The 15,502-nt window shown below is 38.7% G+C and overlaps 3 protein-coding genes across 4 annotated transcripts in view; 1 reads left to right on the top strand and 2 right to left on the bottom strand.

The window, feature by feature from the left end:
* The window catches only part of LOC110835466 (uncharacterized), a 224,769-nt gene that overhangs the window by 205,980 nt on the left and 3,287 nt on the right, over positions 1–15,502 (bottom strand). The gene's annotated exons all lie outside the window — the stretch shown is intronic.
* Positions 1–15,502, bottom strand: part of LOC110835472 (uncharacterized) — a 37,406-nt gene that overhangs the window by 18,653 nt on the left and 3,251 nt on the right. The window lies entirely within an intron of this gene.
* On the top strand, positions 451–5,272 carry LOC110835471 (uncharacterized). The gene is made up of 3 exons (XM_087354967.1): positions 451–549; positions 3,429–3,998; positions 4,151–5,272. The coding sequence occupies exons 1-3, from the start codon at positions 544–546 to the stop codon at positions 4,382–4,384; spliced, it is 810 nt and encodes a 269-aa protein (XP_087211093.1). The 5' UTR covers positions 451–543; the 3' UTR covers positions 4,385–5,272.

Genomic DNA, 15,502 nt, shown 5'->3' with positions numbered 1-15,502 from the left:
TTTTACTCGCAATTATGGTTCAGAGAAGACTACTTTAAAACTGGCACGTCATCTTAGTAACAACTTCAGCTGCATGTGCAACGTATACGTACGAAGTTTTCACGTACAATGACAACCAAACATATCCTTTGACCCAGGTTTAGGTGTGATCCAAGGGATCAAGGAGTCTGTAATTAGAGGACTTTTCAGAGGTCCTGCAGACGTGACTAGAAACAAGCGTTACAGATGGCCCTTCTCTCATCAAATCTAATTCTGAGCTCGTAAAGCAAACGCCCCATTTCCACGCCCATAGCCTCGCGACCTTCTCTTTTTTATACTTTTATCCTTTCATGTTACAGTTTAAAATGTTTGGATTTGTTCTCAAGATGATAGGTGATTGTGAGATGAAGCAACTGAACGAGAGGGTTTAGTGGAGAGGGAAAGTATGGTGGTAGGGTGTGTACAGGTATATAAGATGTTAAAACAATCCCTTCAGCGTTGAAGACGCACGAAGATTTTCAATCTAGAACATTACTCCGCGCTGAACTTGTATTCTGCTCAACAATGAAGGTACAGTAGTAACAGGCGACAACGACAGATGGCAGTCTTCTACACAGCCTTCGGTTGTTTATAGCTAGTGACCGCAATGGATATAACAGCACAAACATAATTGTTGGCGTGATAATTTATACATATAGTACGTCTTGTAGTTAGAAGTCAGGGCTTCAAACTCTGACTCCCCCTGTAGAATATTTTATAACGGGTTCGCAAGCTAATAAAGTAACTGAAAAACAAAATTCTAGGTAGTATTATAGGTCTCACTTGAAAAGCCTAAGTAAAGTAACTGAATCCGAACTGAAAATTTCAATAGCGTATTGCTCATAATTTTGATTTTTGAAAGGATCCAAAGGTTTCTTATTCACGCCAAAGGCAAAACATATTCATTATTTATTTCTTTGAAGTATTTCATTTTCGTGCTGTTATACTTCCGTGCCTATCAGCCAAATAAATCATGCAAAATAATTAAGCTTGCACGTGTCAGAATGAATATGCAATGTTAAAATTCGTACGTTTCAAAAGTCTGTTACATTACAAAAGTTCGTTGTTCCAAGAACATAAAACACTGCGAGTTAAGAAAACATAAACATGAACGATCATAAATAAGAAAGTAGCTCTCTCCATAAACCACAAAAAAACAAGGGAACTAAATTGGATTGTTTACTTTTAGCAATTTTAAAATCTTCTTTCTTTTCATGAACTAAAGAAATTGAACAGTTTCTTTATCTGACGATAATTATATGAAGATTGTTTTGTTATTACGGCGTGTTATAATTTTGTCGTATAAACCCAAACGTCAGGGAAAGTTATTTATAGGAACTTCGACTGGAACCAAGCTCATAAATGCCGTGTCTGCTTTAACGTGCTTAAATAACTATTAATAATCAATAAAATCTTCTCAGGGAATCAGTCGCAGTAAACCGACGTTTCGGGAACCAACTCTGTCCTGTGTAACGCAGGCGACTTACGAGGTATCCAATCACATCAGAACCCTGATGATGAGACAAGAGTTGGTTCCCGAAACGTCGGTTTACTACTGTAACCAGTTAACGCGGCTGATTGCCCGAGAAGATTTTATTGATTGTACTCGCCGCGAAAGTCTCAAATCCTATAACTATTAATAACGTGTTACAGTGCTAAACGTCGTCTGGAAGAACCGCGTACATCTCAAACCAAAACCATCGTTTAAAAATTGACATACTGTATTGCTTACTCCCAATACCTTGCCTGCCTCACCACCAACAGCAAAGCTTGTTTCTTTGTTCGTGTGTTTCCTTAACGATCCATTCTAAACTGCAAAGGATTTGCAGCGCGGGATGATTGTAGTTACAGACTGGAAGGGATGTGGAAGGAAACGATCGTGGCCATTTTTAAATGTACTTTGCACGGCACTGAAACAGCATCTGCATCGACGGACTGAGGAAAACCGCAAGAAACATCAGACATTGCAGACAGATTCCGCACCAAGAATCGAAACCGAGACCCCATCAAACACTAACAAGAAATGACAATCGCTCGATCACAATGTTCGGCGGTTTCACTAACAAAAGAACTCTCACAAAATACAGCCTGAAGAGGTTTTGAAAAATGAGTATAATCCGCCTGAAAATTGGTCTGTGGGTTTGGAATAACAGGGTAACATATATAAGACAGGTGCTTACGTTTTGAGATACAGGAACTTTAACTCGGAATTCGTCCAGATGAAACATACTGAGCAGTACTAAAACTGTGACCTAGGGGATCTCGATTGCTCATGCGTGTCGCAACGCAGTGAACCAGACGGTACAGCAAAGCACATGTCGCTACTGGTACAATTTGCAAGTATAGGAAAGAATGAATCAGGCCCGCTCAGACACTGATGGGTCATAAAGTCATCTTACACAATACGCCTATATGTAAAACAATTACTTGCGGTTTGTATAGTTGTGAATGTCTTATCTTAGGAACGGAACAAAAATGTAAAAATATCTCAAAAAATACACTGTAAAATATTTAAAATTGCATTACTAAATAGCACTTTTATAAAAATTAAATCGAATTCGACAACTGATTACGTAAAGGACCCACATAGCTCTTCCATAAATCACGCTGTTGCAGAAGACAGAGCTGACAGGATAATATTAAAATGGAGTTCAGGAAAACAAACTGCGATTTAACTATAATGATACAAACATGAAAGAATACACTCAAACGGTGAGTTTTTGTGTTAGTGATATTGAATGTTCTGGTAATTTTACAAGTCAACAAGGCAATGACATTTACACGATTTCAAAATCGTAGAATTGTAGAAGCAAAGTAACATCTAAATTGCTATACGGAAGTCAACCAAAATATGAATGACACAGGCATTAAATGAAGTTTTCTCGGGCACAAAAACAAATGTTTCGAGAACCGCCTCGGTCTTCATCATCACGAAACTGGTGTAGACAAAATGTTTGTTTCGATTTTCAGAATAATATGCAAGTAATTAACCACACGGCTGTAATGCTGATGTCTAACGACATACATCAATAACCGATATTTCTGTTTTAGCAATGCGCGTTCTTTGCCTCAAGTGCTCGAACTGAACGCGTAAACATGCACTATAGAAATAGGGCTGCATACTCTTTCTAACTTACTGGTTGACGATATATAAAAACTCATAGATTGATCATGTTTGTCACAAAGATTTATGGTAGTAGGCCTATAAAATTATATACAGGTTAAAAGGTTTTGCTACAATCGTATAGTATAAGATCGGTTTCGTACTTGTCCGTGCTTCCACGCGAGCTCATTAAGCTCCCTATGCTAAGTTGTTAACGCGTAACTTCATTTTTTAACCACACAATGCCCCGCCAGAAGCGTCTTCAATTATCAAATGGCATTAACCATAATTACCTGTCCTTTTTCAGCCATTCATCGCCATACTGCTTGCTCTAGTAGCAGTAGTTAGTAGCAGACCAGAACCTCCTGTGAGTAATTATTTGCCACCATCTTATTCCACAACTCAGCAGGACTCTTTCGCACCTCCGCCTAGCAGTCCTTCAAACACCTACGGAGCTCCTTCTGCTCTGTCAAACACTTACAGAGCTCCTTCTGCTCTGTCAAACACTTACGGAGCTCCTTCTGCTCTGTCAAACACTTACGGAGCCCCTTCTGCTCTATCAAACACTTACGGAGCTCCTTCTGCTCTGTCAAACACTTACGGAACTCCTTCTGCTCTGTCAAACACTTACGGAGCTCCTTCTGCTCCTTCGAACACTTACGGAGCCCCTTCTACTCCTGGTAGTGGATCAGGATCCAGATCATCATTCAGCTCTCACAGTTCTGGAGGCAGCAAGACCAGGTTCGGTGCTAGTGCTCAGACCTCAGCAATTTTCACTCCATCATCTACGTATGGTGCTCCATCTTCAACCTACGGAGCCCCTGTATCCGGAGGATATCCTGCTTCAAAGTACGATAAATCCCAGGATGATCTCAGCGTGAGTGTAATCTCTTATGAATACAACAAGTACACCCAGAAGGCAGAGTAACAGGCAATTATGCCTAATCCTGCATAGTTAAAGACGACACTCATTTATTATGATCGGTGTATAGGGCTACGTCTGAAGTTAACGAGACATTTCTATTACAGGAGCCAGCAAAGTACGAATTCTCATACCAAGTACAGGATGCGCACTCTGGCAATGATTTCGGTCACCACGAAGGACGCGATGGCGACGTTGCGTGGGGATCTTACGAGGTCCTGCTGCCTGACGGGAGGAAGCAGGTCGTGGACTACCAAGCCGACCAGAACGGCTTCAACCCTCAGATCCGATATGAACAAATCGGGTATGCAGCTCCTAGTGGCGCTGGTGGACCATACTGAATATAATTAGCCCACACAGTGTTAAATATCACTATACCGATCAATGCAACTGTCTTACGACCGTTTCGCGTAAATACGCGTTACCAACGCGACTGCACGAGGCCATTTCATACAAAAATGTATTTCCTTTGATGTGAGATTCTAACCTACCGCCCGCAGTTTCAATTCTAGGACCGTATTAGATGCTGATATTTTGCATATAAGAGTGATCAATATTATCTCTAAATCATCCGGTTGCAAACAAATAACTTCATATTATTTATAGACTTATTTGACTTATTTCTCATTGACATGTAATCGTTCCTTCTACAGTCTGACGACTTGTTATTTTCTATGTACCGAATAAGTAATTTTTTGCACTTACTTACCTCCTGTTTACGAAATAAATTACTTATTCCAATATCCGACTTAATACAAATTCATGCCTTGTTATATTTAAAGATATCAATAGAAGGTAGACTAACTATTTAGCACAACAGAGTTTTCTTTATGTAAGTGTACACATATGCATGAATGAAAAATGAAATCAATGCTATGTACAGAAAACGAAAGTATGTTCTTTTCAATATCTTATTAACGTTTTATATTCATATCTGGCTTATGGCAAACATGAAAGCTGCAACATGTTATGTCACATCATTTTCCCTCAGTAAATATTATTTTATTGAAACAGACGTGAACTTAGTCCATAATACAGATGGAACTACAAAAGAAAAATATGTGTCACATTTAACATATTTCTATGTAAGTATATGCTTATCTGGCCAGTAAAGGTATCTTAAATATGTGTAATTTGTTTACTTACATCCTACAGTGTGTTTATATCTACATGTATATACAACCCTTTATAGGTACATTTTGTAATAAAACATGCAGGAATATAATGTAGGCCTACTAGTATTAATTTCTTTACACGTTTGAGAATACAGCAATATTAGGAATTGATTGCGACCAATCAGCTCTTATCATACCTCACACCTGATAACCCTGTCTCACATATGAAACTGATTCCTTAATGTGAGCTATTCCCCATTCTCTCTGCAGATAAATTCTTGCTAGGTCCATTTAGAGAAGTTGTAGTAGACAAACCTCGATAAATCAGAATTCCTCGCAATTAAATTTCTATCCATGTAGACCTATCTTCACGTTTCCAAGCAAAACTGCTGCTTAAGTGATACAACTTAACTAAATTACAAACAAATCGGCTAACCAGAAATACTACCTCGTAAAGAGTTAAGTTGGACTCAGTAATTTTATTTATGAGTCGATATAATATAATGCAAGAAAATATATTTCGTTATAGAAAATAGCCTAATACTGCCATATAATAACATTCCTCAAACTTTAATTTCAAGTGTTTCAGTCTGCGTGTTGAACGTAGCAATAACTATAAATTACTATTTTGATTACTTAATAGCCAATTCCCGCCAGTAATTTCCAATAGGACAGACTGCAATTGCTACATTATATTTATGGAACACAACCTTAAGACTTGCACCGTCGGAATGTTTATGATATACCCAATAGTTTATATAGAACTTTGTAGTTATGCACATGACATACATCCACCCACATTTTCATATGTCCAAATTATATGGTTCATTAAGACCAAACCGAAATCAAAGTGTGGAATTTGTACGTCCGCCATTCTGGTATTGCTAATGGTAGGAAAATAAGAATCTAAAGATGGAGTATCCTTAGAGCAATTAATGTATACGATATTGTTACTTGTACATACAGAGAGAAAGATGGATAAATGCAAAGGAAGGAACCCCGTTATACACATGGAATTACGAAAAAAACACGAGAACTCTGAGCAGAGTAGCGCCCAGATTGTGGTAGATCCGCCCAATAAGAACAAGAAGTCTCGCTATCCGCTAAAAACGTTTCATATTTAGAGGACACTGGAGTTAAAGGAGTAGTTAAAATATAATTTATCGAGTGTGTTGTTCGTGTTGCATAACAATATTACATCGGTATTCTCTGCACGTTATCACTCGACACACGTGAAATTATAATCCAGCAACTTTGATCTGATCGACTGGCCTCAGTCGTGTGTTCCTCTGGGGTCACATTCAGGTGGAGCGCGCTTCGTCGCCAGGACATAATAGTTCATTAGAACGACGCCACTCCTCAAATAATCTGCATACGAGTGACAGTACAACAGCGACCGCAATGAGAAGATTCATTGTTCTTGGAGAACGTATGAAGTGACAGCAATGTTTAAAGTCGATCTGAACGTACGCTTCTTTTTGCTGTGCTCAGTAATGACACGCCTTGTTTCGGCATGTCTGAATGTTGTCATTTTAGCATCACAATCACATAAGATGTGCTTTAACATTAATAATCCTTTCATGCTTTGTTTTTAAGAAGTGCACATATCGAAAGCACTGTGTAGGGGGGGGGGGGATTCTGTCTATCCGTCTACCTTTTTCTGCATGTCTCATGTCATATATTATTAAACTAATTTATATTACATCTAAATGTCCTCAGTCAATCTTTAACTATAAAACAACAGAATGATCTTATATTGGAACTAAAATATTACGTAGGCCTTATTAACCATGGCTATTTTCTTATGTTTCCCCTAATTGTTAGAAACAGACTGCAAGGAGCATAAAAGTTCTCAATGGGTTTTATTATTAAATCTGTGAACTCACCGGATATAAGCCAAATTTTGTCTAAAAAAAGTGGTTTCCCTACGTAGTCTACAATAATTCGAACAGCAAGAGTTCATCTTCCTCCTAAACTCATAACTTAAACAGCTCTGGTACCAGCAGGAAACTAACCTTAAACCTTCAAATAACAAAACCAGCGTTTGCTGTTTAACGGTATCAGGGAAATGAAGTCTCTCGTGTCACCTTTCGCAATTCCGCACTGAACATCTGTGGCTTTCAAACAATACAAATCAATTGTTACCTTTAAAACGCAAAAATAAGGACATGCCATATTTATATCTTAAAAATTTCGAAATGAAAAGAGTTAAATGATTTACAAGGACTCCAATATCGACACCCGCCTTATTTGCCCGATTAATTAGAATATAATCAACAGTGCCTAACGAAATTCATTTCAAGCCATGCTCCCACCAGTGACGTTGACATGGATATCTTATAGTCACACGATGGGACTAGAACATGAATCAAAAGGACACGAATTTCGCTCTTTACCACCACCACCACCTGAATGAATCGTAGCTTAACCGCTTATAGTAAAAACCAGTTAGCCTACATTAAATAAGCCGGTAACAAAACCACTTTAGCAACAAACAGCTTGAGTACACAAAAAATTAACACTTATAAAAATAAAATATTCTAATAGCATTAATCACGTATCTAATTAATGAGATTCTAAGTGCATTCCTATGAGCTGTCCAAGACCTTGACGAAATAAATTAAATTACTTTCTATACAAATGTCTACACGTGTTTCAATCAATGGGACGACGCTGATAGTCTCTCAGCTGTTCCCAGATTTTTATGGAGTACAAAAGTTTCACAAGGCGATACCACTGAGTATGATCCTGAGTCAGCTGAATCCAATCAACATGCTCCTACTTTTAGATCCATTAACCTTTGTCATCCTACCATCTACCCTTAGGTCTCCCATGTGGTCTCGTCTCTTCAGGTTGACGGAATAAAACTTCATATGCGTTGATTTTGTACGGTCCAAAATTTATGTTATCAGATAGTAAGCGAGGGGGAGAAAAATATATATTCTGGATCAAATTGTAAGAAGCAATCCCCAAATTTGACCCTCTCATAAATTCGTGCATGATATTACACTGACATTTTACTCTCCTTTCCTACTATTTTAATTTAACTATTTTTTCGATGAATGTATTAGCTAGTTCTATGTTATTATTTTGTTCTCCATTCTGGCGACAAGGTATAAACACACACTTCCAATTGCGTTTGTGTTTACATCAACCTCTTTATAGCATCTAATAAAATTTTCGTGTTTCCCATTACAGTATTTATAATTTCAACCTCTAACCTAAAATACGACGATAAAACTCTATTTTCAGACTATTCTGAACACAAAGTCTCTATAATTACGTTTGAGCAAAATTTAATTTCAACTCCGGAGTTATACAGCAGACTTCAGTTACTAAGAGATCTACACTAAATCCGTCACAGAAATTGAATTTTGGTCATAACAGTCCAACACAACCCCCAATTTACATGAGATGACATAAAATGTCTTCAATTTGCTCATCGAAAAACTCATCTAACAAAAAAATATGATATGTGTGGTAAAGTGAATGGCTAATTAAAACTTATGTTTAAACAACTTTTATTTCTGGCACATTAAATCTATATGTACCAAATACATACATTTCGAGTCTAACTATACAAGGCGCCAAGGCGTCACATGATCGATTACGCATGATCGGCATTACAGAAACGACAACAAGAGCTGGCTTTCAGCCATGTCCAAAGGAATACGTACACGTGAAGACTGATCTTGTGGCACTAATTGGGCCAGTGAAAGCGATGAGTTGGGAATTGAAACAACTGTTACATCATTTAATTTGTTAATCCGTTCGCTTGGTAGCTTGTTTTCAAGTGAGGTTGGGAGCAAGGTCCTGAGACAAACAGCAACGCAGAGAGCAGAACGCACATTAACACATTAGCAACGCATACTGACTTCACTGCACGAAGCCGTCCGACAGATTTCGCTTGCTTTAAGATCAGAGTTCGAATACCTGATGGTTTTGTAATCCAAATACCTGAGTGTTAAGAATCTGTACCGACAAGTACTGCAAACATGACCACAGTGGTCACAGTTGGTCCGAAATTCCCGTAGGTCCTAAATGTATTAATCTCATTTACGTCGGTGTTTCAGCTGTAGAGATTTTATAGCGTCGAATGGTCTGGTCTTACTGTTTATAACAACGCCTTCAGCAGATGACGAGATAATCACGAACAGTGAGCAGGTTCGATTACATCGCAATATTTAACTAAAGTGACTAAGATAAAGGATTAAAATGATGGAGTTGCTGAACGTCGAGCTAGAGTGATGGCTGCTACAGGCATTGAGTTCCCTGTGAGTCATTCAGTCAATAGTGAAATTTCACTTTTACAGTGAAATCCAGTTCTGTCCTACAATAACGAAGGCTTCAAATCTGCACATCACATTTGAGGTTCTTGGGTGCCCTGCGGCTCGTGTACCCACTACACGATTTCGGGTGCTGAGCAACCCCCCAACTTTCATTAGCTTAATTTCAACTTTTAAACCATTTCTCCAAAATTATTCGTATAATACATACGAGGCTCGTCCACAAAGTAAGTTTCCCTGGGGCAGTTTACAGAAACAAAACACAATTTCATGGAAATATTTATTGCAACAGATACAGCAAGTGTCCAGCTATTTTTCAACATATTCGCCACCGGAATTGAGACATTTGTCATACCGTGGGACCAACTTTTGAATACCTGTGTCGTAGAAGTCTGCCGCCTGGGATTTGAACCACTGTGTGACAACCATCTCCGCCTCTCTGTCATTCTCAAAACGCTGACGCTGACCGGACAGGAATTTCTTGAGGTGTAGGAAAAGATGGAAATCACTGGGAGCGAGGTCCGGGCTGTAGGGTGAATGATTAAACACCTCCCAGCTGAACTCCTGCAGGAGACTTGCTGTCCGTCGAGCCGTGTGCGGCCTAGCGTTATCACTGACCGCACTTCACAGTCGGCGGGAGCTGGAATAAGAATCTCCATCTTCAACAGCTGCAACGATGCTACTGTGAGAACGCGGGAAGTGCCGTTAGTGCATGCGCCATGCTACGTCATTGCTCTATCACGTACGCACAGTCGCTTCGCGCAATATAAGGTTTGCTAGCTGTGGGACGAGTGGGAAACTTACTTTGTGGACGCGCCTCGTATAAGAAATTACCCATTTAGACCTAGAGAATGTTTTGTTATATGTTTACGTTTTCCACAACGCTACCAACCCACTCATTTTTACACACATTGCAGCCGGATGAATTGTATGTGGTCAGTTTTGTTTTGACTAAGGATATTCTTGGAATTGAAGAACGCAGAGGCGAGTGAACGAACACACTGTAGTTCCTCTCCGTTCCATTTCTTATGTTTTTGATACCAACTCTCAGCCCTCGTTTTGAGTCCTTTGAGATTGTCTGCCGGAAGATTTTGCAAAGAAAACACGAAAATTGTTTGAAAATTCGGCGTCCATGGATTAGGCTTTATTATTATTTTCACGGACATCAGGCTTTAGCTTTGTTTTTAGAGATTAACATAACAAGCAGTAATAAATTAACAAGAAATATGGCAAGTTTACTTCTTCACACGAATGTAATTTAGTATATTGCAACCGGCAGGTCTGCTATTTGCCTTCAGGTTAATAAACTTCGCTCTCGAGGCAGTGCATGGCAGACGTAGTTCGTGATGCCACGTTAAGCTGGTCCACATCCCGTCTTCTTATCACACACATTAACACAATCTTCTTCACGCAATCCTGAGGCTGGTGGCTGCAAGGTGCTTCTGTCGTGACGTAACAGTCAGCAATATTTCCTGTTCCTGGTCCCGTATTAAGCACCTCGAGGTATCGATAGTCCGGCAATGTACGTCATTGTTTAGACAAACTCGTTCTCAGCACATGACAACCGTAACCAGGGCGCCGATAAATGTAGACGGTTTGTTACTTTGTGGGCTGGGACACAAAATTCGAATTACGAATTCCGACATTACGATACACGCAAAAGAGCCGTTAAAATCAAACGGGAACTCAGAGTGACATTCACGCCGAGCGTCTTCATTCTACTCATCCTTACGTTGTTGTTCAAATTCGAAATCTAAGCTGGGAGAATCAAGAACTTGTATTTAATGCGTTCGTTTCTTCTATTCTTAGCCTACGAACAGAATTTTACGCTCCGCTAATTAACTAACCCTTCAAAACCGAACATCGTCTAAATACTGTTTACCGCTTATATATTTCAAATACCAGCTGGTTAGTCCTGTGTACGGTAAAATCAGCCATTTACTCTGAGAATAATACGAAATCTATTAACATGCTCTGCGGGTAAAATGCAGGATTTTGATTATTAAAGCACGTGGTACATATAGTTACCATTGATCTTAAAATGGTTAAATTATTTTCTTCGGGCGATAGAAAATAATAGAATACGGTGAGAAATTATAGGAATCAATACATGAACACTTAATTAAGAGGCCCTCCCACTTCTTGAAAAGGAAGACGCGTATTGATTCGGTCTGCATAAATAACCCAGAAGCAAGAAGTCAAATCATGACTGAGTAATAGAAAGGTTAAACCGGTTCCAACACTCGTATATTCGTGTTCACAAGCGGTTAGACAACGATCATTATGAGTGTGTGAGGGCGTTGCCAACTAGGGAAACTATAAGAGTAATTTCCATCGTCAGATGTCTTAAGACAAGCAAAGAGAACAACATTTTGATATATTGTGCACTCATCTTTTTATGACAAGTGACAATGACTAATAACATGTTTTGATATGTCGTACTTATACTCGTCACTGTAAGAAAGATAATCCTGAGAAGAACAAACTAATAATGGGAATAAAATGTAAATTTTACATATGTTTTATGTAGACCTACGCAGCCTAATGATAGCCGAAAAAGAACACTATGACGTTCGTATAAGGTGCAATATCAATAACAAAAAAAATGCACGCCCTGTTGATACTGTCTTGTATTCGATAAGGTCTTGCATTTTTAGTTTCAAATGTTGATTAAATGTAAGAAAAATAACTTTGATATTTCATTCCTGATTCCTATAGACTGTCAAAACCAACAAGTATATCTACCAGTTTGTAAAATTTTCTCAGCAGTTCAGTTACTGGTCTGCTCAATAAGAACCCTTGATGTATTTAATCTACAAATTCTACTAGCCCCTGTAGAGAAACATTTGCAACTACATCAACGTAGGTGCATTCCTAGAGCTTCTATTTCTGTCACAGACAAGTTATTATCGTTGTGAAAGGGCCATCGATTTCTCTTCGCACAGACCAGGTTTGAATCTCCCTTGCAAGAGACAAAGATACTTTTTAAATTTATTATAGCGTTACTTCAAGACAATGTCAGCAGATCAGAGTGACCTCATGGAATTACACGACGATTAATGAATAATGAACTAGAAAGATATGGAAAAAGGCGGCAGTGGCCTAATTTCAGGCACCACCCCGGAATTAGTCTTGAAGACTGACGAAAACCAAGAAAAAACTAAATCAGGATAAAGTGTCTCCGGGCCGAGATTTTAACCTGGGACCTCCCGAATGCAACGTAGGAGTGCTAACCACTCAGTCGCTACATTCGGTAGTACATAATACCGATAATCGTAGATGAAGTAATGTACCTTGAGGTGAAAGCTACTTTAAATTGCAAATTTTATAATAATTCTGCAACGGCTTTTGTTCGACCGGGCAATTCTATGACGTAACTTAGGCAAAACATCCGGCAGTACTCGAGCTGATAACACAATGCCTTAGAATCACCATTAAACCGTATTAATGATTTGTATTTCGAAAATTCGTTTGGCATTGACCAAAGCAGCAGAGAGGGGCTTTACGATGCTGCAGTTACCTGCTGGGAAAATGAAACTATCCTGGCATTTGTCAGCAGCCTTTGGAAAACCATAGAAATTCTCAAGAGAATAGCTTTATAACGCCGAATTAATAAGGGACCTATGTAAAAAAATGCAACCCGACGGGTATGAAAACATATCAAATCTTCTATTAGAAAAGATTCGACTATACCTCTATGCTAAGACACGTAATTCATACACTCGCATGTCAACAAAGGTTAAAACAAATCAACTAAAATATAATCAGATGACCAAACAAATTTGGATTAAAGATAAATATTCTGATTGACACAAGTATTTTCTATGAAGTAAACACAGTCAGTGCTGGAAAGGCAAATTTAATTAAAGGAGATGACACATTCTTCAGGTACGGTAGAGAGAGAGAGAGAGAGAGAGAATAATTATACTGCAAAAAGAAATTGACCCACTCCCTTGATAGCATCTTAATACGTAAGGTGATTGATCGGTTGTAATTTACACTGCTTCAACAGAGATTTACGAAATAAGCCAAGACTTTCATCTGTAAATTAGTAGATCAGTGTATGCAATATTAGTTACCGGCTTTTAACAACCATTCCCGAAGTGTAGGCACCTGTCAGTCTAAGTGTGCAGGCAACGAAAGCACTTTCTTCTGTAGTTTCCTCCTCCTGTGTCTTAACTTGCACAACTTAATGCAACTAACTATAAGACGCCCTAACACAGAAGCAGAATTCTCTCGGTCGGCTCTTTGCTGCCAGACACAAGAAAAAGAACTTGTTCATTACGCCTCTGAGGTGCATGTTCTAACACAACTGGTAGGTTTCAGTGCTCCTCAACCAGACTTACGAATTCGTGTTTTAATTCCGTGGTTTAAAACGTGAAGAGTGATGTATAAAAACAGCTTTAATTAAATTAACAAATTATCGCGAAAAACAGTTAGAACTGTGTACTGAAAATCGTAGTTTTCCAAACAACGAAAATCGCCCTGATGATGGAGGCAGCAAGCACTTACGAAACGTCGGTAAAATTCTACCAGAATACACGGCGCAACAACCCAGAAGACATAATAAATTCTTCTCGGGTTACCAGTCGTGTAAGGTGGCTTAATGAAGAAACACCAACGTTTCGAGGACCATCTTTGTCGTGGTGTTTCTTCATTAAGCCACCTTACACGGCTGGTAACCCGAGAAGAATTTATTATATTTAGTCGCCGTGAAAGCTTCAGATCATACAACCCAGAAGACAGCCATCTTAATTCTTGCCGCCGTGAGAACCTAAATTCTGAAATTAAGTTACTTATTTTATTTCACCTCCTAACAATTTTGCTGTATGGTCAAGAGGTACATAAAATAGAAATACGGGATGAGAAATAAATAAAGAAGGGAATAAAGACGGGATAATTCGTTAGGGTCACACTTCTGACCTGCCCGTGTCCGAGCTGACTCTGGGACTAAATCTACGTAAAGGTGCGACGATCGTGACGGCGAGCTGAGAGCTAAACAAGTCCAATAATACGACGTGCACGAACAAACAAACTGCCTGATGCTAATCACTTTCTCTGCGTGTCTGGATGTTAGATGCTCGCCATCAATCTTTCATCCGATATGGCTTGAGAAACAGGCACCATGTATAGGCCTATAACCTGCAAATGATAAAAGCTCTAACGAAAATTTGTCTTTCTACTCCAACAGAAACTCTCTGTACCGAGAGATTGGTTGTTTCTCATCAGATATCGACTTCATGGCAGTACTGATATTATGTTGCACAACTGAGCTTGTCGTAAATCAACTCCGTTTATTTTAACACAAAACTGTCTTGCGTTGGGGGAAATTAACTGACAAAAAAGTTTCCTAATAGAATATTTACCATAAAATCATTCGTCCGAAATAGTACCGCTAATTAAAAAGTCAAAAGTTAAGTGGTACCATATTATTTATTCTGATCCCTGATACTATCACGGATCTCAAAATTAACCAAACAGTTTTCTAAAATCTAAGAAATTTGCGAAAGATCATCGAATGTTGTGGTAGAGTAGTTACTCTGGTTCTGGGCTCGAACTTGATCGGAAGACTGGTTGAAATTCTTCCCACATTACTAAATCCTGCAGACTGGGATAGTTCTTAAATATTCAAAGACTTCTCGCGTCCTTAATTCATCCTTACATTCGGCGCTGGCACTTGAAAAAGCATCGATAAACAACCCACACATGAATAAGTACAATTTTTTCTAATTAACATACGTGGACTTTTAACTACTCGTCAGGTCGCTGAATAACAAATATATTAAGACAAAATGCAGTGTAGTGTCGCTGTTGCAGTTTACATAAACCATAAATTCCAAAACTTTGTTCATACAATGCTCGAAAGAGTAGATTTTCTCTCTGAATGCTCTCTGTGTGTCAATCCTTCCCAAAACAATTTTTACGGTAAAGGATTGATTTGGAGTGACAGGCATCGAAGACCAACAGACGAGGTATAAATTTAGTTTCAAGCTGCTTACGAGAATAAAACAGATTTATACAGGACCAATGAGTCAATGGTCTGTTCACATGCTATGTT

Source organism: Zootermopsis nevadensis, unplaced genomic scaffold (assembly GCF_977971745.1).
Source record: "Zootermopsis nevadensis isolate Lab colony 2312 unplaced genomic scaffold, Znev_1.0 Znev_ptg000024l, whole genome shotgun sequence".
NCBI classification, from domain to species: domain Eukaryota; kingdom Metazoa; phylum Arthropoda; class Insecta; order Blattodea; family Termopsidae; genus Zootermopsis; species Zootermopsis nevadensis.
This window is presented reverse-complemented; position numbering and strand designations above follow the sequence as displayed.

What these genes read in the sequence shown, in the direction of transcription:
- LOC110835471 (XM_087354967.1), top strand. An exon ending in AATCCCAGGATGATCTCAGC is followed by an intron (nt 3,999 to 4,150) that starts GTGAGTGTAATC and finishes TTTCTATTACAG; the next exon opens with GAGCCAGCAAAGTACGAATT.